Source organism: Bombyx mori, chromosome 18 (genome assembly GCF_030269925.1).
Source record: "Bombyx mori chromosome 18, ASM3026992v2".
NCBI lineage: Eukaryota > Metazoa > Arthropoda > Insecta > Lepidoptera > Bombycidae > Bombyx > Bombyx mori.
The window spans coordinates 12,418,324-12,445,445 of NC_085124.1; the positions used below are offsets into that span (position 1 = coordinate 12,418,324).

A 27,122-nucleotide genomic window follows, 5' to 3' on the forward strand; every position below is an offset into this window, starting at 1 on the left:
TATCTATGCTCATAACATTAGTCGCTCCTCAACCTTCGTGAGATTCGGTCGCTTTCACGATGTCCTCATCAAATATGGCGCGAAAACTTTTAATACGTAAACTAAAAATTGTAAACTTTCAAAGGAGACTGTGCTTAAGTTCTGCGTTTAGGGATTGTGACAAATTTATTGTTTCGTCACCGATTCCCGATATAGTTTTGCCGCAGACAAGATTCATCGACTATTTGTGGAAAGAATCGGGAAGTTACAAAAATCTAATTGCCATCGTAAGTGTTCCGTAACTTCTTTAAAGTAATTTAAAAGCAGTATCTTTCCTATTCCGATGCCTTATGTGCTAAAACAAACGTGTTGATATAAAATAAATGTTATTTTAATTGATTCTCGATTAAAAATAATCGCCTCAGTAAACGATCGTAGACTAGAAATATTCACGATAGAGACAAGTTACTTAATTATTGAAGAATAAGACCTTGGTTTATTCACATATATAGATTAAACTTTAATAATATGCGCTTACTCTTAGTTTGTCGGATTCTGATTCTATTAGATCCCGCAAAGTATCCTAGACGGATTGTTTGTCCTTATCTAAAGTTCGTCTTAATGAGAGACAGAGAAGCTAACAGGACGTAAAAACGCGTAGAGTTCAGCGAAAGTATGTTTTTAAATTCATTTTAATCGTATCGTCTCGCCTCAGTAGCCGAGCGAATTTTAATGAACACAAATTCATTGTACCAATAACAAAACAGTTTGTTAAAGAGGAGAAATCTCGTATTTTACAAATTTTAGTCGGTGAAACCTCTGAGCTCGGTACAAGCCCTATAAAGACAGCCGTAAGCTTTCAACACTACATATAAAAATAGAGAAATAAATAATAGTTTAAAAAAAACAAAAATACGCTTTTATAGAATATCCAACTAAAAAATAGAATATAAATTTTAATAAATTTGAATTAAAAATAGTGTAAGGAAAAAAAGGTTTTATTGTAAAAAAAAGCATCGGGTGCTTTTCAGGATATTATGAAAATAACCCTTCTACTCATATCTGTTCATAAAATATTTTATAACTATTGATACCATGCACCCCACGCTGTTTTGCTTAGGTAGGAAAAAAAAATGATATCTGTTGTTCCGATAAGCGCTTCACATAATTGTGCTCAGTGCGAGTTTTTAACGCTCTCGGTAACGTAAAAGTTAACTCAAATTTGTATGGAGTCGGAACGTTTGCCTACGTTTACGCTAGGGGCGCTGTTCCAACTGCCTTTAAAATTGAGTTAACTTTTACGCTTTCGAGAACGTTAAAAAACTCGTACTAAGCACACGGGTGGACTGTGAGGAATACAAGAATATAAATATTGAATTTCATACTTCATTTCTAAATTTTCGGGGAAATATATAATTATCTTAACCAATCACAATGTGGCCTGAGAAGGAACGCTTGTTACAAATATGAGCAAGTTTCTGTTTTTTTGTTATCTTAATAACAGGAAGTTGGTAAAATTTAATTAGTTCACAATAAAGTAAAAAAACTATAACTACATTTTACGCTGTGATTACAAATACAAAACAATGTTAATGGAATAAAGAGTTAGATATACTTTTATATGTTATTTATTTTATATATGGTTTATATATTTTATTAAAACTAACATTCACAGACCGCTATTTTATATTATGTCAAGAATAACCGGATAAACAAGTCTACAATTTGACAACAAGTTCTCAATAGCGGCGCCGACTACTACAAAATCGAAATACCAGCTAAAGATTACAAGATAAAACTAGAATAAACAGTGCCTCCCAAACTGGAATAACCCCAAATTACAAGAGATAAGAAATTAGCACTTATCTGAGAAGGGGAAACTCTAAACCCAGAGTCGAACAAACTGTCTTAATTCAATAATTATACATACATTATGTGAGCCAAGAAACTTAAATGCGAATTCAATTATTTTTGAAAATAATTATTAAAATATTAATATAATATAATATAATATAATAAAATAGGGGCGTTTTTTAAAAAAAAAATTCTACGAATAAAACCTTGTGAGATTAACTTAACAATGGCTGTTTTTTGTACTTTGGAAATCTAGAAAAGGGGCCATGTTTAAGACGTTTATATTAATTATGGTTAGTCCTGACTAAAAATCACGGTTTTTTTATGTATCTGTTTTTGTCATGCATAAAACTTAGTTATTTCTTTTATAAAACAATATTTTTTGACAACATTACCTTAAGCAATTATGATACTTAAAATTTGTATATTTTTGCGTCCAAATTCTATCAGTTTTGAACCAGGATCCGCAGCAAAATAGTTAATTAACTGCTGTTTGTTGTTGAAGTTTTTTTATACTACAAATCTCCTCCTTGCGTCGTATTCCTCATTGCTGAGAGTCGTGACCACCCTTTTGTATGACCTTCGCACGCACGATCTTTCTCCATCCATTCTTGTTTCTGGCGGTGTGGAGGGCGTTGTGAAACGTGGAATCAAGAGCGGTGCGGATCTGGTCGGACCAACTTATTGGGCTGCGCCCCCGAGGTCTTTTCCTACTACAAATCTAAAATACACCATTCACCATAGTCTTATAAGCAACAAAAAATCGTCGATTTACAATAATGATTATAATAACAGAAAATAATTTATACAATATTCTGCTTACAAAAAAAAACGAGATAATCAAGCTAGCTAATAATAATAAGAATATATCAAAATCAACAAGAACACAAATATAACGCTAACAAATACACAAATTAATTAGATCTATCACAATTTTCATTATTATGCGTGCGTCATAAAAGTCGCTTGGTGCATTGAAGGTAAATAGATAAGGCATAAGGAATAAGTGTTGACGTAGTTATCGGTCGGTCGGAGCTATTGCCCTGCCTACTTCATCCACTGTGTATATGTGTACTGGTAGAGCGGATCGCTAGCCTGTACCACCATTCTACTAATGCGACCGCGACGGGGCAACGCAAAGCCACCAGCGTCCGAAACATGTCCTGTCGGTGCTTTAGGCCTCTCAAGCACCGGTCACCGTCCTCGTCGAACTCGACGAGCGAACTAACCCATAGACCCAGCCCACTGAGTTTCTCGCCGGATCTTCTCAGTGGGTCGCGATTTCGATCCGGTGGTAGTTTCTGCGGATCACTACTCTTGCTAGGGCTAATGTTAGCAAATTCTCTCAAGTTGAGCCCGTAGTCTCACCTACCCGTCTGGGAGTAGCTGGAATAGCCTTTTAGGCTATCAGCCAATAGGTAGGGGAAAAAACATTGTATTACTGGCGTGCAGTAGTAGCGCAATTCAGTTTGAAGGCAGAAGACTTTGATTTAATGTCTCAAAGTGACTCCTAGTAGCTACTTAATACAATTTTGATAACAACAACAAACATATCCCGATGGACAGAATCAGATAAGTTGGTGTGGCGTTTATGAACGCACCTTTTTATGATGCGTAAGCCGGAACGCACGAGAGGTGGGAAAAAGAAGATAGTCTGTGACACGGGACCTTTTTACCGCCGAAAATTTAAAAAGGACATGGGACGAAAAAATAATGGTACAACTTAAAACTGTGTAAGCCGCTGCAACAATAAAACTCCTATTGTCTCAACTGTGGTGTTAATTACGAGTAATCCAAAACACGATTTTCCCGCGAAATACAGAAGGAACTCGATACGGACTCCCTCATTGGTATATTACAAGAACGAACAAAAATATGGGTCTTACTGCTGAATTCTATACACACTAAGACATAATAAACTTTATGTATGCCTAACGTAGGCTATTTTTTTCGTAATCGACTATCACTGAGGTCATTGGCATTCAGTATCTGTGGCTGACCTTCGAAATTTCATCCTCACGGTTTGATTGTGGAATTGTTATACGAAGTTAACTGTTAAAAGGCTTTTGTAATATATAACAGACAGTACAGCAACAAACAGAGAAGTCGATTTTATTATTATTGTAGAAGGATAGATAAGCATTTAATCCTGGTGTTACATCGTCCCTGATTTTGAGACATGAGACAAAAAACGTATTGTATCTTCGTATCTGTTTCTACACTAAAACAATCTAATATTCTCCGAATGGAAATCACTGCCATGGACTTTAGAACGACGCTATGTTTCAATGACCTTCAGCTACTGGCCTCGTAGCTTGACCTGTAAGTCTAAACAATCAATATCTTTTGTTACAAGAAATAAATGAAAATTTTATTCAAACAGAGAAAACTCTGTTGCATTAGTCTAACGGCGATGCTGCTCCAAGACAGAGACACGTGATTGCGCAGTGGAAGAATAATGCAGAACCGTGTGCAATATACACACATACATATATACAGGGTTTCCCTTAATTATGGTAATGGTCCAAATTTAAACCAATGATTTTTTGGCTAATTATCTAACTAAAACGAATCTGGATGTTTCTTTTTAATTGTAGTTTTGTCCAAAAATACATTTCTTTTTGCATTTTTTGACAGTTCTACCAAATTTCAGAATTTTATACTGACCCAACAAAAAATAATATTTTCTTTGAAAAAATATTACCTAATAGCACAGATTACTAAACTAATAGTTTGACAAAATAGCGATTTAGATCATATCAGCTTAGTTCTTGGTGAAATAAGGTAGAAAATAAAAATACTAACTCCGACCGAGAATCCGTCTCGAGTCTGGTACTAGATTAGGTTCAATTCCATAGACACAGACCACTTATTTTCTCGCCGGATTCTCTCAGTGGGTCGCGATCCCGATCCGGGTACTAGATTCTGCACAAAGCACTGCTCTTTCTAGGGCTAGTGATAGCAAATTCATTCAGGTTGACCCCGTGAGCTCACCTACCCATCCGCGTGTAACTGAAATAGCACCTTAGACTACTAGAAAATAGAGAGAGAGAGAGAGAGAGAGAGAGTATTCTTTATTGTACACCAAAAAACAATTAACAGTGCGATACATTAAAAACAAAAAAGTACAATTGGCGGTCTTATCGCTAAGAGCGATCTAATATAGGTAGGGAAAAAATAATATGATCGCCTACACGAGACAATAAGCCAATTTTTTATTTATTGCTTTTGATGGCTGAACGAGCCCACCTAGTGCTAAGTGGTTACAGGAGCCTACAGACATCTACAACGTAAATGCGCCACCCACCTTGAGATATACGTTCTAAGGTCTCAGTATAGTTACAATAACAAGCCACGTATGCCTTCTGTTATCTCAGAGACTAATCGAGTTGAACGTTTTCTAATTAAATGATCTAGAACAATTATACTTAAACAATTTTTTTATTCACTGTTTCGACCCAAAACAAGTTCATTGACTGTTTTCTATCGAAAGTGAGAGTAGCACAGTGTTTGTTATTTAAAAAATTTGATCGACCTATTTATTCATGCGCTAACTGGCAAACAAAGAGAATCAACATGTACTCTATTGAAGGTCTAAAACCTAATTTCTCTAATAGACGATAAAAACAGAGCCGCTTTATTTGTGATAATTTTTACACTGTTTTTGTACGAAGTCAAGTTTCTATTCAGGGTTTTGTCTTTGAATTTGTGCCTACATACTCTGCGTTTTTGGCATACGCGGTGATGTCAACCGCTCAGCTACATATAGAGAAAATTAACGGTCTTTTAAAATAATATACGTGTATTTCTTCTTTGTCGCTTCCTTATTACTGAGGGTCGTGACCACCTTGGTCCACTTTTTTGGTCCACAAGCTATCTTTTTTTTTTTTTTATTGCTTAGCTGTGTGGACGAGCTAACAGCCCACCTCCAATGTTACCTGCATTCAGCCTGCTTAATGGCCGGACCTGGAAAACGAAAAGGTTAGGTCTAAACTTTTTGCTATCAATTCGTGCACCGGCCATACTGTCTGAATAATGTTGAATCATCACGCCACATGGCGCGCAATGTCGTTGGACAGATCTATTTTATCAATTTGTCCTCCTCTATCGTGTAAATACACAGTCAAGCAGCTGCAGACAAGGGCTCGATGACCTCTGTCGCATTTGGTCCATGAGTCACGGCGGTCACTCATCATAAGATGATGTATTCTCATCTACCCAGCTAATTACAAAAAAGAAATTTAACTAGAACTAACAATTCCAGGAAAGTTCGGAAACAAAGAAGACGTACACATACACACAGCTTCAGAGAAACACATCAGCATTTGCCACTTCCCTGCTGAAGAAGTTGAAGTTAAATCAAGGCGATGTGGTCGCGGTAATGCTTCCGAACTGTCCCGAGTTTCCTGTCGTTGCTTTCGGGACAATGCAGGCTGGGTGTATACTGACAACTGTCAATCCTCTTTACAAGGAAGGTGAGCTCTTGAATTCTTGCTAAGGTGTTAGATCAGCACGCATTTGGCCGTTTTGAACCACTACAGAGTTACGGGTAACCAACAGTAAGTAGCCAAGATCTATCATCATGGGTCCAACAGTACTCGCTGCAAAACATTTTAGTGGATATTCTTGTAAAAATTGTCCAATATATCGTGGTAAATGATGTCTGTGCTCTATAACAGATGTATCGATAAATCTCATGAAAAGTTTAATAGTCTGTTATTAGAGCTGGGGTGGCCCTCAGCCGAATATTGTATTACCATGCTTAATCGGGGAATGTCTCGTTTCCATGTATTTTTTTTTATAGCAATGCATCCGAAAACAAGGAGAAGGTTCTCAATTTGTCTGTATTCTTTCATGCGTGTGCTACCTCAAAACTTTGTTCTAAGTTTATCGATATTGATGATTTTTTAATTCTCTTGTGGTTCCATTGATATTTTATCACGACCTGACCATTAGTGCTGTAAGTTATTATATTATAATGCATATTTAATTGATGAGTCAATCAATCAATGTTGATTATATTCTTACTTCTTACTTTCGATGGCGACTTGTAACTCTTACTATGTCAGGAAAATAAATAAGATAAGAACACAAACATAAATGTAAAAATTATGCAATTTTGCATGATTAGTGTATTTCATTTACTTGTATGAAAAAATTTCGTAGAATGAATGCTACGTGATGATATTTAGTCTTGTATTTTAATTATCACTCTAATATAATATTTTAGATAATCAATGCCAATTCTCAGTGCTTCGCGATTTCAATCCGGTGGTAGAGTGAGCGAAGCACTGCCCTTGGTAGGACAGATGTTACCAAAACCAGAAGTTTCTAGGTTACTGGTAATTCGGTAAGAAGGGTGATCACGAGTTTTACGGCGATGATTAAGGAAAGAGGCGGCGTAGGGGCGTAGTTCCATGCGCTGGGAAAGGCTGATCTATATCATCATTATCTAAACTAGCCAAAAAAAAAAATTTTTTTCTGCACTTTGATCTACAGATTACAGCGTATTAAAAGATTTTCACGAGCATACGGTAATATTCGTCACTTTTCGTTGTATGTGGTAAAGATTACGAATTTTATGATATCATAGGTCTCGGTCTCTTTGTATTCAACTGTATATAAGTAGGTACGTTAAAATTATACCATAAATTACTTTAAAATTATACCATAAATTACTTTAGTGTTTAAATAAGAACACTTTTAATAATGGAGTGTATTTAAAAAGAACATTCGGTACATTAATTTTCATTAAACGTTTGTTTAGACTCGATTACATTATGGAGTTTTAACTACTGCGTAAATACATAGTTGCGGGCTGGTTAAGTGTTGTTATAACTAACCGCGCAGGCTAGTATTTAAATCACTTGAATTGACTGTCGATAATCAGTTTGTAAAATAACTAAGGAGTATTTATATTAAATTGCAAATGTTGCAAAAACGGTAGGCAGCAGGTTGGCTCTGCCCCTGGCATTGCTGAAGTCCATGGGCGACAGTAACCAATCACCATCAGGTGGGCCGTGTGCTCGTCTGCCTGCCTACAAGACAATAAAAAAATTACAACTATATTGCTTTCTGCTTGTAAGCGCAGTTTCCAGTTTCGTTTCTCCTTCACGACCTCATATTGTGTCGGGAGCGGTAATGAAACTTTTTGCAAAGAACGAACCCCTGAGAACTTTATCTCCTATCACATTTATACAACCTTTTTTTACTGAAACCCATAGACATCTACAACTGTAAATGCTCCACTCACCTTATAAGTTCTAAGGTCTCAAGTATAGTTACAACGGCTGCCCCACCCTGCAAACCGAAACGCATTACTGCTTCACGGCAGAAATAGGCAGGGTGATGGTACCTACCATCAGTATTCATCATAGAAACACACTCGGCGTATTTGAACGAATATTTGAACTACTCACTTGACGTATTCACGAACAACTTCCACAAAGTAATAATAATGTAATATCTAATAATGATAAAACTCAAACAAATCCCAAGTTTTAGTTATTGGTGATGGTAGGGAATCTTGTAAGACCGTAACCTGCCTAATTCTGCCACCATGCAGTCACTCGCCTCGATCAGAAGAGTGGAACAGCCGCTGTCCAATATAGTTAAGATTTCGATCTTATTATTAAGGTAAGTGGTGGTAGTCTTGTTGGTCTGTGGACCGTGAGTTCATCACACAATCTATTGAAATTCTATTCTGTCAAGAGAATACCAGAAAAAGGTCAATAATACACAAAATGTTATTCATCCAAATTTGTTTTATTACCTTCAAAGTATGCTTCCTTCTTCTGCTGCCTTCAGAAACAACACACAAACGCCAAATAATAATCCTATTATCAAAACTTTTTTTAAGCGGTTTTCCCGGAATTGAGTTCACGTCTCGCAGCGAATTCTCTTTTATCTCTCCTGCCGAATGAAAACCGGTGTCACGAACACGTGGAAATTTTAGTTTAGCAAAAAAAAGAAGACTACTAAATAAGGCGGCTGCTCGATGGTATTTGTTGAGCTTTTGGTCAAAAGTTCGTTCACGATGACGACCATTCGCGAAGACGCGTTATCGTTGTGCGAACTCCAAGAATTTTCTTTCCACAAGTCTGCCCTTTTTCATCGAATTTGCACTCTTTTACGCCACATAACGCTCAAATATAATATTCTTTACTTAGTGTTTGACCTTACCGCAAAAATTCCGAATGTACCTACAACACCGCGATAATCGAAGAAAAACAGTCAACATTACTTTGACTTTTGATCGACTTTGGCGTGTTTTTTTCGGTTTCAGTTCAGTTGGAAGGCGTCTCTCCGAACTGTCACTGACTGTTGCTAACTGGTTTGCATGTTACACGTCCTTACGCATCCATCAGACCCAATAACCTTTGCATTAGACGCCTTCAGCTCTAGCACTAGGAGCAGGCTTAGGCACCCCGGTAACCGTACTCAATAGTACTCATCGAGCTCGACAAAGAGGTCGACGTGCAACCTAACCCAGTTGCTCTTGAGTTGTTAGGTCTCCTTCGCAGGCGCTCGGACAGCTGTTAGCAAATCTCACCTCTCATGGCTGAGCCTTTGCTCGTCCACCTGTCCAGGTGAAACTGGAAAGGCCTCCGGGCCACCAGTAATCTTCCAATCATTAAAAAAAAAAGTTTGCATTGCAAACTCGTGGCCGCGTCTTCTTATCAGTAACAATGCGTTTTGTGAATGTTCGGTCTGGATTGACACGTACTACTCATGTCCTCAGCCACTCTTATGCGGTTGAATTTTTGGAGAAACATCAGGTCTTTTGGGACTAGCCGACCGTCAATATGTTTCATACCAAAGTGGTTATTTAATACTATGGTTCGACTTGTGAGACATAAAAGTTCAACGGCTATCTCTCTCAAATTTTAATGAGGATTTTCAGTTACTATTTCCTTCACTTTTCGATGTTAGCTTTAGTTGCAAACATTGGTGGCCTATCAGAGCAAGGCAAATCTTCCATCCTATGTCGATCGCTTTTGAAGGCTCTGTACCACCACTCCTAAGCCTGTGATTTTGATTTTTTTTCCCTACCTATGCTGATAACCTTGAGAGGCTATTTTAGCTTCGCCCTAACGTGTGTAGGTAAACTCACAGGGCTCAAACCGTAGTGTGGCTAACACTGACCCTAGCAAGAGCAGTGCTTCGCAGAATCTACCACCGGATCGGAAACGCGACCCACTGAGAAGATCCGGCGAGAAACTCAGTGGGAAATTTTGATAGAGTCTATTCACACTAAGCCTTTTTAGTGTCAGACAAACTCTATGTTCGATTTTTTTATCCAGTATAACATTCGCAGTACACACTATACATCATATAACTAAGAACAGTAGGGGAAAGTGGGGGAATTGGGAACACTTAACTTCAAATGTTCAAAACTAATAGAAAAAAGTCATAAACATAATCAACTTTCATTGAAACGTAAGCTTTGCTTACCTATCTACTTATTGATAACAAAAAAATCTCCAATCAACGTTTCATTAAAAATATTAATAAACTAAAAAAACAATAGCGTTCCTTTTTACCCGATACCATATGGGGTAATTGGGATCGTCCCGCGGGGGAAATGGGAACGGCACGGGGTAAATAGGATCGACACAATTAAACCCCGATAATTACCACAAATTGTTTTATCAGCACATATCTCATATTAACCTAGTCTCGCCTGCAGTGCATTTTTCAGGTGCCCAGGGCTTATGGTGGCAGGTATATGGTGCACATGATCCAATCTACAGGGTTTAATATAAATAACAGATGCAACTCAAACTCGGCGGCAAAACGGAACACAGTTGTGCCAAACTAACAAACAAAAAAAAACACACAACAAAAAACAATTTGGAACCGTAAACAAATTATCCATTTCCGACACTCTTTTTACTTAATGTAGGTATATAAGAAATTAAACAAAATTTTATTTATATACATGTTGTTTTGTTTGTTCCAAGCAAATAGTACTTACTAAAATACGCAAATATTTTTTTATGGGATTGAAGGATTACTGGTGGCCTTTCCAGTTTCACTAGGACAGGTGGGCAAGCAAGGGCTCAGCCAGGAGGGGTGGGTTTTGCTAACAACTACCCGAGTGTCTCCAAAGGAGACCTAACAACTCAAGAGCAGCTGCTTCGCGAGTGAATCTACTACCGGATCGTAATCGCGACCCGCTGAGAAGATCCGGCAAGAAACACAACGGGATACGCAAAGTCAAATATTAGCATGTCATATTATGTAATTTATGGAGAAAAAATTTCAAAGTTACAGTTCTACCACGACTTTTAGTAATTACATACATATTTGATGACAAATAAGAGAACTTGGTATTTACTTATCTTTTTACTTTGTATCAATGTGTTTTTCATAGTAAATGTTATCGGTATCGTGTTAGTCATAAAAGGCGGTATTGATAATTATTACACCTAACAGTTTATTTGCAGCGAATAATATCTTATCACCTTTTAGATTGCTTTGAAAGATGTAAGGATGGTATGTTTTGCATTAGGTAATGCAAGTAAATAGGGATTTTTAAGAAATCCAGATTTAAGAGAAATTTAATTTTAAAGTGTTGCTATATTTAAATGTTATTTGTTCAAAATATCTTTGAATTGTATTTGAATAATGAGATACACTATTTTACTTATCATAGTAATTGCGAAATGTAAAACTTATATTTTATTTATTTCTCTAGAAGGTTCTCACATAGAGAACAATGGACAAAAATGTTGTTTTTGTCTTATTTTATCGTCTGTGCGATTATATTCGCTAAAAGCAGTCCATCAAATTAAAATTCAACAATCTCTAATACTGACGGACATTTATTTGTCTTATTTTATCGTCTGTGGGATAATATTCGCTAAAAGCAGTCCATCAAATTAAAATTCAACAATCTCTAATACTAATGGACATTTATAAATAATTTTACCTCTTACAGCGGACATCGGTCATCAAGTGGCAATAACTGAACCGAAACTGTTCATCACGGCTGCCGAATGCTACGACAACGTGAGGAAAGCTTTGAAATTCGCTAAAAGCGATGCCAAAATAGTCCTGATCGACGATCAAAGCTCACCGATACCTAGCGGCACAATCAGATATTCCGAATTAGCTGAAAAAGCCGAGATAGATAACGGTGTTTTAGACAAAATCGAAAAGAGTGACGACGATGTTGCGTGCATACCTTTTTCTAGTGGAACTACGGGTATGCCTAAAGGTGTAGAGATCACATATAGGAACCTTATTGCAGGAATGGTCTGTATGCATATGAAAGAAAACTGTTTTCCTCAGTTGGCGACAGGTGAGTTGCATATTTTTTTTATTTTTTTTTATTGCTTATATGGTTCGACGAGCTCACAGTCCACCTGGTGTTAAGTGGTTACTGGAGCCCATAGACATAAAGAACGTAAATGCGCCACCCACCTCGAGATATAAGTTCCAAGGTCTCAAGTCTAGTTACAACGGCTGCCCCACCCTTCAAACCGAAACGCATTACTGCTTCACGGCAGAAATAGGCAGGGCGGTGGTACCTACCCGTGCGGACTCCCAAGCGGTCCTACCACCAGTAATTACGCAAATTATAATTTTGCAGGTTTGATTTTTATTACACGATTATTCCTTCACCGTGGAAGTCAATCATGAACATCTACTTCAGAATAATGTAACAGTTTGCCAATACCGGACGATAGTCCTGTAATTTTTCTTGTGAATATGGTGTTTGTTTTTTTCCTTGGCAGCTTGCGCAGTTTTTGAGAATTTTATCTTTATTAGAATTTACTAAAATAAATATTAGAAATTATCCAGCTTTTAATAATAGGTTGGGGAAAAAGTCTTTTCGGATTATACTAGGCTGCACTAAAAGTATCGGGAATGGAATATTTCCACTGTCCTGTCATATTAAAATCTTTTTAATTGAAAACTCCTTGGTTTTAAAAATCGAATACCATTTATTTATTTAAAAAAAGATTCTCGGTCTTGTCACGAGGTTTTGTCAAACTTGTTTAGTCGTTGAGAAAATGGAATTGACTCGAGAAAATTCAAGAGCGATGATTTATTATGACTTTCGAAGTGGTTTAACACAAAAACAGTGTGTTGACCGGACGATTTCTGCATTTGGTGATGAAGCCCCATCCAAAACCATAATTTATCGCTGGTTTGCTGAGTTTCAACGTGGACGGACGTGTCAAGCTCAGTGATGATCCCCGTCAAGGTCGTCCAAAAACTGCAGTCGCCCAAGAAAACGTTGATGCTGTGCGTAAGCTGATTGAGGAAGATCGACATGTGACATACCGCGAAATTCAGGCAACTTTAGACATTGGCATGAGTCAAATACAAATAATCTTGCATGAACAATTCGGTGTAAAAAAGTTGTTTTCCCGATGGATACCGCATTCGCTCTGTGAAGAGCAAAAAACTGCTCGCGTTACTTGGTGCGTCAGAACTTTCGAAAGATTCCACGCAGGATCCTCAAATGCTGTATACAACATTGTATTAGGTGACGAATCCTGGATATATAACAAAAATTGTTCGTTCACGGAGTGTTGCAAAAAAAATGGTGGCCACGTTTGTCTCCAAAACCGGCCATGTTACGACTATTCCTCTTGAGGGACAAAGAACGGTTAATGCAGAATGGTATGCTAGCATTTGTTTGCCACAGGTCGTTTCTGAACTCCGTAAAGAGAACTGCAACCGCCGCATCATCCTCCATCACGACAATGCGAGTTCTCACACCGCGCACAGAACAAAAGAGTTTTTAGAGCAAGAAAACATAGAATTATTAGACCATCCGCCGTACAGCCCCGACCTAAGCCCTAATGATTTCTATACTTTCCCTAAAATAAAGAATAAATTGCGTGGACAGAGATTTTCATCACCTGAAGAAGCTGTGGACGCCTACAAAACGGCCATTTTGGAGACCCCAACTTCCGAATGGAATGGTCGCTTCAATGATTAGTTTCATCGTATGGAAAAATGTGTCAAATTTCGCGGAGAATACTTCAAAAAGCAATAAATACATTTTTAAATAATGTATGTTTATTTTTAAGTAATGTTGTGTCACTTCGTTAATTCCCGAAATTTTCAGTGCCGCCTCGTACTATACGTATCAACATGTAATAAAATCTGTTTGGATATACTATTTGTATCAGGCTGGTTTTGGTATCATTAAGGGTTTAAATTTAAAAAAAGATAATTCCAAATTCAAATTAGGAAAATGTGTGATTTTTATTTATTTTTCATACTGTCAAGATGAGTGAATCTAATGAAGAAATTCGATTTATTTTAAAATTTTACTACAAAAAAGGTAAAAGTGCAAAACTATATTAAAAAATCTTGAGAATTTTCTTAAAAAATTCGAAGAAACTTTTTCCCCAACCTATTATTAGAACTACACGGATTACCATCTAAGATTAATAGACCAAAATCTAATCATTAACCTCAAATTTTCAGGATTATCCAATCAAGACATTGTTCCATGTATCCTCCCTTTCATTCACATATATGGCCTCGTGATAAGTCTAATGGGGCATTTGTCCAAAGGCTGCAAATTGGTCACAATGTCAAAGTTTTCGGCGAATCTCTTTTTCGATGTACTGAAGAACCAAGATGTTAGTTTACTATACATAGTGCCTCCTGTAGGTGAGTAGTTTAACTCTAGCTCACTGCCTTTACAGATGTAATTATATACAGGTATTATTTTTTGTACCACTGCGCTATGAATTGCTTTAAATTTTCATTGCTACATCTACATTATATAAGGCGCCGCTACTGACGCCATGTTGTTTTTTAAAATCATGACGTCAGCATTACCAACTTTTGGCTGCTCAAGCCAGAATGAATGGTTCCTTGTTTTGCTTACCCACATTAGTAGCCTCAAGGATTTATACTAACTTCACTTAGCATTTAGGTGAACTCACTGAGCTGAACCTGGTCAATTTGCTTACACTAGCGAGGGCAGTGCCGCGCTAAATCTACCATCTGATCGGTATCGTGACCTACTGAGAAGATTCAGCGAGAAACTCAGTGGGCCGTGTCTATGAGTTAATTTACTCGTCGAGCCCTTCGTCGCATTCGACAGGTTCGACGAGAACGGTGACCGGTGCTTGGAATACCTAAAAACACCGATAGTGGATCAGGAGGATCTGAAGTGACGTGCGATATGTTGCGATAATGGCCACTCGTATTTATAGCAGAAAAGCGCGTGTCTCCTATTTATGAATTCTCATAAATACCGCCAATGTATTATACTTCTAATAGTTAACCAATAATTTTAACACTAAGGAAACAAAGATAGGTTAACTTTAACTAATTTAGGTAAATCGTATGGTTACCTCTGTCTTAGAATCAAAGACTTACTAATTTGTTTTCAGCGATATTGTTGGGTAAACATCCAGATGTACAGGCAGAACATTTCCGCAGCGTTCGTAATATAATCTGTGGGGCCGCGCCGTTGGCGGCTTCAGATGTCGACGCCATATTGGAAAAGAGTAAAGTGAGTATTGCCAGATTTAATGCGTAACCAGTCTAAATTATATTTGTGCTTATTGCCATGATTTTTTTTTTTTTTTTATTGCTTTGAACTAAATTAATTTATTTAATCTCAAAACTAACTCACCTATATTTATGGACTGAATAATTTCATAAAATTTAGTCATCAAAAAATGTATCAATGTTCCAATTTGACCAATAATTGTAATTTTTGTGGATCTCTTTTCAACATTCATGTTGTTTTTTTGAAATTCCGAATGGATTATTTTTGTTTATTTAAAACACTTCGCTAATCGATTAATCACACATAAAGCTAATTAAAACATTAAAAGCTTTTTTTATTGCTTCGGTTGATGGACGAGCTCACGGCCCACCCGATGTTAAGTGGTTACCTGAGCCCATAGATATCTACAGCGTAAGTGCCGACACCTACCTTGAAATATGAGTTCTGAGGTCTCAGTATAGTTACAACGGCTGCCCCACCCTTCAAACCGAAACACATTACTGCTTCACGGCAGAAATAGGCAGGGTGGTGGTACCTACCCGTGCGGACTCACAAGAGGTCCTACTACCGGTAATAAGCTTCAGCTTCTGTGTTCTCTTGTGTTCTTGCTAGTGAATTAAATTAAACTAGCTGACCCGGCAACTTCGTAGGGCCTCAATCAATAAATAAAAGACCTAAACTTTTGTATAAAATAAATTTAAAACAAACAAAAGGAATCCGTCCGACGGGGGACACATCAAAGAGAAAAAAAATTGTTATTTTCTATTTAATTTCACGACCAAAATTAGCCAAATCGGTAGAGGACGTTCTCGAGTTTTAGCGAGACTAACAAACAGCACTTCATTTTTATATATACTTAGTCTGGCCATAAATACTGATCAATTAAAAATAAAAAAAATCTATTGCAAATAACATATATTACTTTTAGAGTGTGTTAGTCTAATACATAATTAAAAAACAATTTAAAGTATAAAAAGCTTATTGGAAGTGGTCTCCATTGGCTGCAATACAGCCCTTTAAACTTTGAGGCAAGTTATCAATAGCAGCACGCACTCTTTCCATGGGAATAATTTTCACTGCCAATCGTACGGATTGTTTTAGGGACTCCAAATTATCATGGCATTTAGAGCAAGCCGTACTCTCTAAAACTGACCATAAATCATAATCCAGCGGATTAAGATCGGGACTAGACGACGGCCAGTCTTCAGCTCTGATGAAGTCCGAAACGTTCGTTTCTAACCAAGACTGCGTAGACCGAGCTTTATGACCTGGCGCCGAGTCTTGCTGGAAGGACCATTCTTGATTATTAAACATGGTGCTGTTAAAGGGCTTCACTACCTTCTCAAGAATGGTATCTTGATACACTTGTGCCGATGTTTTGATACCTTTTTCACAAAAGTATGGCTCAATCACTCCTTGATAGCTAAAACCCCACCAAACCATCACTGAAGTCGGATAGTGCCCACGTTGCACTCTGTCGACTAATTGGGAAGCTTCCTTAGAGCGTTGAGCATAAATACTGTCATTTTGTTTGTTAAAATGTTGCTCAATTGTCAAAATTTTCTCATACGGAAACAAAAAATTTCTATGATCTCCCTTTGCGTACCGCTTCAGTAGTTGTTTCGATTTTACCACCCTATTCTCTTTTAAATTATCAGTTAAGAAATGACCAGTACGTCTCTTATAGGCTGCAAGTCCTAAGTCATCTTTTAAAATACGCGACATGGTTCTAGGTGCTATCTTCATCACCCGAGATAAAATCTTTTGCTTTCGGACAGGATTTCTTCGAATTCTGCTTGACTGCTTTGACCACGTTTTTCGTACGAACACTACGTGGACTGCCAGATCTTTTTCTGTCAAAAACAGAGGAGGTCTCATTGCACCTATTAATAGCCCGGTACACAAACATTTTACTAATACCAAGCGTATGGAGAGGTTTAAAAATTGCATTTGGCTCCGTACCTACTTTGTGTAATGCAATCACAGCGATTCGGTTCTCTTTATCACCCCACTCCATTTTAATATCGCAAAATTATTGTACAATGTATTGGCGCCAAAATGAGAAAACTCAATGAGCAATCATATAAAAATTACAGATTCCAAATTCAAATGTAATATTTTGTTTATTTTTAATTGTAACAGTATTTATGGCCAGACTAAGTATAGATTGCATTAAGCTTATGTTTTCTCAATGTTTTCTTTTAAAATTCCAGAAAAACATCGAATTCAATCAAGGTTTCGGAGCTACAGAAACAACGTCACTGGGCACGTCGACCTTCAAAGGCTCCACTAATGTAGACTACTCTGCGTGTGGAATGCCCATGGTCAATTTCAAGCTGAAATTCGCTGACCCTGTAACTGGTGAACCTATACCGATCGGCGAAGTGAGTTCACATGAATCTATACTAATATATAAATTTGCATTGGTTTTTACGGATGTTCCATTATAACTACTGAACCATGCATCCGATTGACTTGACACTTGGCACAAAGTTACATTAGTGTAGTTATATTAGTAATTAGCAATTTTAAAACATAAGTAATCATATCGAGGGGCGAAAGACTGTTATGAGCGACATTTTTTCACAACTTTACAGCGAAGCCGTTTAAAGTTTAAAATTTGGAAAAAATATCTTAGCAAACAAACTTGTTCAACTGTTTTAATGCGGTAAACTTAATTGAAGTTAGGTTAAAAACATCGAACTGTTGATGCTAGTAATAAATAAACGCATCTTTAATTACAAAGATAAATATCGTGTATAAATAATATTAATAATACGTTCCGGTAATCATTTAATAATCAGGAAAAAATCGAACCACTTTCTTCTTCTTTCTTAGGATTCGCTGCTGAAATGATTCGTACAATGGAGCAAGTGTTAATTTTATTCGTTAATTGGATAGCATATTTAGATTATAAATTACACAATTCAATAGAAATCACTTCGATTAAATATTTAACAGTTTCGATTCGGTGTCTGAAAGTGCATTCAAAACAATTCTTCGTTCAGTTCACTTAAGGACGGTTGGATAAAGAATTTACACACATTTAACATTTAAACAAATTTATAATAGATAGTAGCATAAAAAACATTTTAATTTTCTTTCTTTTTGAATTCGTATTGTAAGCTGAAACAGCCCAAGTTCCCTTCGCGAGCCAAAAACATCGTCTTAACTTGGAATTCGCCGTAAAAAAAGGAGTTTCCAAAAAATTTATCTATCATCTCCTTGAGGTTTATGGCGCTGTGATAGTTTTCCTGAAAAACATGTATTCTTTTATTAATTATGTGTATGTATGTATGTATGTGTGTATGTATGTGTGACTGTAAAATGAGGTATTATGTGGTTGAATGAGGTTTTGTTATTTTTATTATATATTCCCTCATCGTTCACAGCACTATATACCTCTTTCACTCATCTACCACATCCTTACACACTTACAATAAGTTAGTTTTTTTTTCTACACTAGAAATTCCCTAGAAATCTTATATATGGCAAAACAATGTTTGCCGGGTCAGCTAGTAATATTATAGAATTGAATATCGTAAAGCAAGTAACATCCAGTGTATAAATAGAAATCATTTCATATCGTAAGATATCGCACGTATCTGTATACGTATCGTAAGTACTAGATATGTGAGCGTATGGCCTGAGAAGATCTTCAACGGACGCCTGTGGGAGGCGTGTTGAGAGATGACAATTGACAAGTGAGTTCATGCGTCCCAAACGGAGATGAATAGGCCATAGTCTCAATAAAGACCACATTCATCCCGAGGCAAGCTTTAGTGGATCCCCAGTGCAAGTGGAAAGTAGGCTATCCCAAGCAGACTTGGTAGTGCACTGTGGTAGCAGAGATGAAGCTAATGGGCCAAAGTAAAGCAGCTAGCCCAAGACCGATCGAGGTATATCCTAAGTCAGATATAAGTTAAGTCCTCTGGCCAACCGCTGGGCCTTAGGACCTTAAAAAAACAAACGAGTTGGAACATAATAGGTACCTACAATTTATTATCCGAAACTACTCGGCATCATTGCCTCTTAACCTCTTACACCGTTGAAATACCTACTGGCCTTAGTAATAGGGACTTCATTTAAAGTATCTCGGATGAAGTTAGTGATCCGTCATAAAATCGTAAATTGCAGAAAACTAAGATTGTTCCTAATATACCTAGTCAGGTCATAAGTATTGTCACACAGTAAAAACTTTTCTTTTAGAATGCTGGCCACAAAAAAGTTTATTGAATTCGAATTTCGAATTGTTCATGAAAATAAAAATGTATACTTTTAGAATTTTACTCATTTTTAAATATGGAGTAGACGCTTAAAGAAGACCGTGTTGCACTTATTGCGTTGCATCGTTGCGGTTACGCGCCAATTCAAATTTTTAACATACTGAAAATTTTGAATATAACCAAAAGATTCGTTTATCGTACCATCAAACGATACAATGAAGACTCTAGTGTAGATGACAGGTCAAGAAGTGGTCGCCCTCGGTCTGTTAGGACTCCAGCAGTGATAAAAGCTGTGAAGGCGCGAATTCAAGGAAATCCCAAACGTAAGCAGAAACTGTTGGCCCTTCAGAAGGGGTTAAGCAGAACCACGGTGAAAAGGGTGTTAAATGAAGACTTAGGGCTTTTTACCGTACAAGAGAGCTACAACAAACAAAATGATAAGGTGTACGCACACAGTAGTGAAGAAGTGAGCAACCGTATTCCGCGTGTCCAACGAGGTAATTTTCCATCCTCGCTATGGTTGGGAGTTTCTTATTGGGGCTTAACACAGGTACATTTTTGTGAGAAAGGTGTAAAAACGAATGCAGTTGTGTATCAAAATACAGTCCTGACGAACCTTGTGGAACCTGTTTCTCATACCATGTTCAATAACAGGCACTGGGTATTCCAACAAGATTTGGCGCCAGCTCATAGAGCGAAGAGCACACAAGACTGGCTGGCGGCGCGTGAAATCGACTTCATCTGGCACGAAGACTGGCCCTCCTCCAGTCCAGATTTGAATCCGTTAGATTACAAGATATGGCAACACTTGGAGGAAAAGGCGTGCTCAAAGCCTCATCCCAATTTGGAGTCACTCAAGACATCCTTGATTAAGGCAGCCGCCGATATTGACATGGACCTCGTTTGTGCTGCGATAGACGACTGGCCGCGCAGATTGAAGGCCTGTATTCAAAATCGCGGAGGTCATTTTGAATAAACTTTAGTTTCATAAGAATCTATGTTTTGTTAAGTTCATTTTGATATATGAATGGTTACATAATGAATAAACTTGTTTCAATTATTTTACATTAAACATGTGACAGAATTTATGACCTGACTAGGTAAATTATCCATAGAGCTTCATGATATCATGATTATCATGCACTCACTTTTTTTAAATAACAATTCGTTGCTCCAAAACTGTTCTGCAGTATGTCGCCGAACGCGAAGTGCTGACAGGGATTGTCCAATTTAAAGTTCCACACTAAATTCTTTTTGCCCTGATCATTTTTCACGAGGTATACCTGTATCTTTATCTGTATAAATTAAGGCACTATGAATGCGAATTGTAATGATTTTCATTTAAAATAATTAAACTCGAAGACCGCTACTACTAATTTGAAAAGTTCGGTGATAATTTTGGGACGATGCACCTTAACTTGTACAATAATTTTACTAAAGGTATTGCTTAACTTTTAAAGTTTAGACAGGATTCAAGAAGTAGGGTGTTCCCACTATCCTGCCTACAGAATTTAGATTGATTAACCCGTTTTAGACCGTGTGCTTTTAATGGTGCCAAATCCATAATCCTGTACATTCAAAGTGGTTAAAATGGGAACACGGTTATTTCTTCATTTATTTATTTTTAGATCTTACCAGAGGGTACAGCAATGGTATCCTCGCCGCGGTCACTATAATTAATCATTTTCTTATTAACCCACTTAACCCTTGAGATAGGATTGGGTGGATTAAGAGCGGGAGTTAAGATTGGGAAAGGTTCAAATTGTTCTGATGCAACTGATACTTCTACCTCTTCTCTTACGATTCTCTACTCTTATTACTGGTGGTAGGACCTCTTGTGAGTCCGCGCGGGTGGGTACCACCACCCTGCCTATTTCTGCCGTGAAGCAGTAATGCGTTTCGGTTTGAAGGGTGGGGCAGCCGTTGTAACTATACTTGAGACCTTAGAACTTGTATCTCAAGGTGGGTGGCGCATTTACGTTGTGGATGTCTATGGGCTCCAGTAACCACTTAACACCAGGTGGGCTGTGAGCTCGTCCACCCATCTAAGCAATAAAAAAAAAAAAAAAAAAAAAAAAGATGAGCAGGGTTATTCATATTATGTCATCTGTGGCTATAATTAGTCGCTTAAAACCAGATGGAGTTTTAACCTTCCTACCCACAAATGCTAGTAAAAAGGACTTCAGTGAATCGCTTTTATAGATTACAAGGTCAATTAATTAAGCCCCCACTTATAGATTGGTTTATACGACCGATTTTTCTCAACTGTTTGCAGAACTAAAGCATTAGATTAAGATAAGGCTAAGCCAAAATATATAGGCATTCTAATTCCAATGTAATATAGATAATCTTACCTCGTTGATACGCGTCGCAACAAAACAAGTGACGTTAATAAACAACTTGCAGATATTGTTATCTGATATAATCTTCACGTTTTGAGAGGTCAAGTTCTTTGATTTCGATCCTCGACACGGCTCGTAATTTTTCAATTGCACGATATAAGGACCCTGATGCAATAGAGAGCATAAAATTACTATCTAAAAATACGCACAGGACTTTTTGATATATAGTTGGGTAGCTGCGTACGTTGTGTTTTTTTAAACTGAAGTACTTCTTACGAAATTAGCTGAACTTCGATCATCATGGTTCCAAGCCGGTTTCCACCGGTTTGGTGGTAGGACCTCTTGTGAGTCCGCACGGGTAGGTACCACCGCCCCGCCTATTTCTGCCGTGAAGCAGTAATGCGTTTCGGTTTGAAGGGTGGGGCAGCCGTTGTGACTATACTGAGATCTTAGAACTATATCTCAAGGTGTGTGGCGCATTTACGTTGTAGATGTCTATGGGCTCCAGTAACCACTTAACACCAGGTGGGCTGTGAGCTCGTCCACAAATCTAAGCAATAAAAAATAAAAAAATAAAAGCCACGGCGACCAAAATTTTCCGTTTAATAACTTAAAAGCTAATGTCCGCGCCTCTCATGCGCTCTAATATGGCTACAGTAGCCTATCTTGTTCTTAAACGTGCGCAAACAGAAGCTACACGTAAGAACACCACCCACGAAGTTGTAAAAAATGGTGGAAGGCGGTCTATTTTTCAAATATTTTTTTTGTAAGTATTAATGTCAGCTATCAATGATTTAAGCTTTCGAATGAAGTTTCAAGGAAATCTAACGTATTGCGATACTTGTTACATATTTTTTTTGACAAAGATTTCGATGAATATTCAAAACCTTTTTAATAATATATGTATATAGTTTTAGAGGCTGAGATCCGATGAATAAAATAAAATTAATTTCACACGATTACCTGTTACAGTTCTAGATCTAAGAGATCAAGATCCTATATCATGATTCCAAATTTAATAAATATAATATATCAACGTGTATAGTCAACGACGTGTATTGTCAACAAACATACTATTTCGTTGATAAATATATGGGAATAGCTTTTAAAGTTTTGACGGGGATCGAGCATCTGGATTTCGAAACAGCTCCAGTAATTTTAACTATGAGTCCAAAACTTTCGGAGAAGCAACAAAATTAACATCGGCCTTTAAGTTATTGAGCTACAATTTTTGTTTTTCATTACTTAGATGGGTGGACGAGCTCACAGCCCACCTGACGTTAAATGGTTACTGGAGAGCCCATAGACATCTATAACGTAAATGTGCCACCCACCTTGAGATATAAGTTCTAAGGTCTCAGGTATAGTTACAACGGCTGCCCCATCCTTCAAACCGAAACGCATTACTGCTTCACGGCAGAAATAGGCAGGGCTGTGGTACCTACCCGTGCGGACCCACAAGAGGTCCTACCGCTAGTAAGCCAGTATTCGATTATCATTCATCAAACTTACATATTTATTTGGGTCCGAACTCGTTCCAGGAAAATCCATTGTGACTAAGTGCAGAAGAAGACAAAATATCGTGATCCATAAGAGATTTGACATTTTAAAAGTATCACTTTGTAGAGTTAGAACATAAGAACAACAATGATATTGCCCATTGAATGTTCCTATGTTAGATAATGGATTTTTGATCTATTTTAAATAAGGCACCTAATGATTATTTTACAAGCATCTAAATGGCTAGCTATTGTATTGTATAATGTGGTTTTCTACTGCAGGCTTCCGTGTAATCACTACACTATCCGCCAATAAAACATGTCCACCACATTCCTTCTTAACTAGAACTAAAGGAATTTTCTATAAGCCAATCCCAAAATTACATAAGTTTTCAAAGATTCATCGAACTACAGAATTGACTACGCTATTCGACATTTACGCTGGCTGATAACGTGTTATATCAGCATGCTCTGTGTCATCTTCTTCTTCTTCTATCTTCTATATATATAAAAATGCATTGCTGTTCGTTAGTCTCGCTAAAACTCGAGAACGGCTGGACCAATTTGGCTAATTTTAGTCTTGAATTATTTGTGGAAGTCCAGAGAAGGTTTAAAAGGTAGATAAATATGAATATGCTCGGAATTAAATAAAAATAACAATTTTGTTTTTCCTTTGACGTCGGACGGATTCCTTTTGTTTGTTTTATGTTTATTTTATACAAAAGTTTAGGTCTTTTATTTATCGATTGAGGCACAACGAAGTCTACCGGGTCAGCTAGTTATATAATAAATAAATATTGAAGTTAAATTGTTAAACTCTGACTTAGGATGTAAAAATTGTCACAATTCTAAAGTGACGCATTTGCGAACAGGATCGGTGGTAGGCCAACGAATCTGCAAAATAACGAGCTATACTATATTATTTTGGAGCGTCGAAAACGCAGAGGTTTTAAAAATCGAAATTGATGGCTCTTTGTGTATGCAGCAAATATTAAGTTTAAGTTATAAGAATAGTCACTACTTAATACAGGAGAGTCTATAAACCGATAGTTTTTCGATGAATGGTGAAAATCGGTTTTCATAAAGTAGTGGGTATTTGTATCACAAATTAACCAAATCAGTTATCTCGGATATGCTCTTTATTAGTTTAATTAAATTAAATAGATGAAATGTGTGATGTCTTGCTTGCCATTGCCTTGAGATTTATAAGGATCTAGAGACAGAGGGAATAATGTTGTTATTTGGTTAACTAAAACGTTCAAAATTTTGTTATTCGGAACTTTTAGACATGTAGGCTTATCTTTTAAATGTCGTTAGGGCTTATGTCGGTATTTATGATAGCCACAACAATTACTTCTTATCTTTTTACCTCCTTGTTTTTCTTTCTGATAATTTTCATATTAACAGATCCGAGATCGTATTCAGAATATTACCTATTGCTCCCGTGAAGCTGTTGTTCCAACCGCAATTCAAATTGAAGTTTTCATTTTAAACTCCCGTTTCAGCAAGGCGAAATGTACATGAAGAGTCCTACAGTGATGAAGGGATATCACAAGAACCCTGCTGCGACTAAGGATACAATCACGGAAGACGGATATTTCAAGACCGGTGATCTCGGATATTATAAGCCGGGCGTTGGTCTGTTCATCACCGATCGAATAAAGGAACTCATTAAGGTAAAATTAATTTCAAAAACGTACGACTACCCGCGTTCCTAAGAAAAACGGTCTTTAGTTTCGGACAGGCTGACAACAAAGCGACCTTATAACGATTTTTTTTTTTTTATTTAAGGACCGGAACCCTAAAAAGGCATATTAGTACGGATAGAAGTTTTTTTTTTATTGCTTAGTCGGGTGGACGAACTCTGGAGTTGTAGATGTCTATGCGGTTCGGTAACCACTTAACATCAGGTGGGTCGTGAGCACGTCCACTAACCTAAGCAATAAAAAGTTTTCAATGGTTTTACGGTAGGCAGCGGCTTGGCTCTGCCTCTGGCATTGCTGAAGTCCACGGGCGACGGTAACGACTCACCATCAGGTGGTCCGTGTGCTCGTCTGCCTACAAGTGCAATAAAAAAACCATCTGAATTGTGAGTTCGTCCACACATATAAGCAATAAAAAATAAAGAATCTAAAAAAATATCCCAATTAATTTAGAGGAGGAATAAATAAAATGGTGAGACCATTTGAACCCCAGTGAACAAACAGTACAGCGGAATGTTATTAAAATTTCAAAAGATTTAAAAAAAACTGTCACTGATGATATTCTGGTACTACAAAACTTGCAGGTGAAGGGTATGCAGGTAGCCCCCGCCGAGCTGGAGAGTCTCCTCCGCTCTCACCCGGCCGTGGCCGACGCCGCCGTCATAGGAGTCCCACATGAGTTCTACGGTGAAACGCCTAAAGCGTTCGTCATTCGTAAAAACGGTCACGACATTTCGGAGAAAGAGCTACAAGCCCACGTTGCTAGCAAAGTGGCCGTGTACAAGCAGATAGAGGAGGTGGCTTTTGTTGATGCTATACCAAAGACAGCCTCCGGGAAGATACTGAGGAAGGACTTGAAGAAGATGTATGCGTAGATCGCAAACAATACCGTCGTATTAGGGGAAATGTCCAAGATTTTATACTGGTGGTAGGACGTCTTGTGAGTCCGCGCGGGTAGGTACCACCGCCCTGCCTATTTCTGCCGTGAAGCAGTAATGCGTTTTGGTTTGAAGAGTAGAGCAGCCGTTGTAACTATACTGAGATCTTAGAACTCATATCTCGAAGTGGGTGGCGGTATTCACGTCGTAGATCTATGGGCTCCAGTAACCACTTAACTCCAAGTGAACTGTGAGCTCGTCCACTTGTCTAAGCAATAAACTAAAAAAAAGATGTGACGTGATGAGATTGAGTCTCTGATATTGAAGATATATAAGCCATTTGTTTTTTTAAATAAGAGAACCATTCTAAAGTATGGGATGAGTCGTCTCTACTCTGTATTTTACAGAAAAAAGTTATGGTGAGGGTAATGTCAAACAGGTTTCCGTCCAATTGTTTTTATTTGGCCAAATTAAATTAAGTTATCTATGTATAAGTTATTGATTGTTTTTTTTTAAATCTTATTATTGTTGGATTAGGTTTAGATTTAATTAATTTTTTATTATAAAATTTTAAATAAAATTAAAATTTCATAGTATTTTTGTATTTGAAATTTAAATTTAGGTATTTGTGGTGCATTTATTTTGTTTTACTTGCGTGTATTTTAAATGATTTTATACTTTAGAAATGATTTACTTGACAACATTTAAAATGTTCAAGAAATAAACGCATTTGTTTCTGTTACCTGTTTTATTTTTAAAGATATCCTCATACCCACAGTAGGTACAGAGTTCGGAATGTTCTAGATAATCGAAGTAAAATCTGAAAATAAAATTTAATTGGAGGCTCTTTAATTTTTTACCGCCCATTCATAAATATTTACGCTATTTTCTGGAGTATAAATAAATATTTCTATAAAAAAGTTCGTTTGAGATTTACGGGTTGAAATAAATTTCAGTCTACACTTTAGATTTTTATAATTTGCGGGATTGGCTTTTGTTCAAAAGGATAACGTCCGACTGCTGGGAGTCCTTAACAGAGCGAAGCGGTACTTCACGCCTGGACAAAGACTTTTGCTTTATAAAGCACAAGTCCGGCCTCGCGTGGAGTACTGCTCCCATCTCTGGGCCGGAGCTCCCAAATACCAG

General features: G+C 37.3%; 1 protein-coding gene across 1 annotated transcript; it reads left to right on the forward strand.

Moving 5' to 3' along the window:
* Positions 1–26,718, forward strand: LOC101739690 (uncharacterized). Its single transcript, XM_038017339.2, has 8 exons — positions 1–266; positions 6,098–6,308; positions 11,777–12,139; positions 14,287–14,475; positions 15,207–15,328; positions 17,542–17,712; positions 24,901–25,071; positions 25,683–26,718. Exons 1-8 carry the CDS (start codon positions 60–62, stop codon positions 25,971–25,973), a joined length of 1,725 nt encoding a protein of 574 aa, XP_037873267.1. The 5' UTR covers positions 1–59; the 3' UTR covers positions 25,974–26,718.
* Positions 26,719–27,122: the final 404 nt, after the last annotated feature.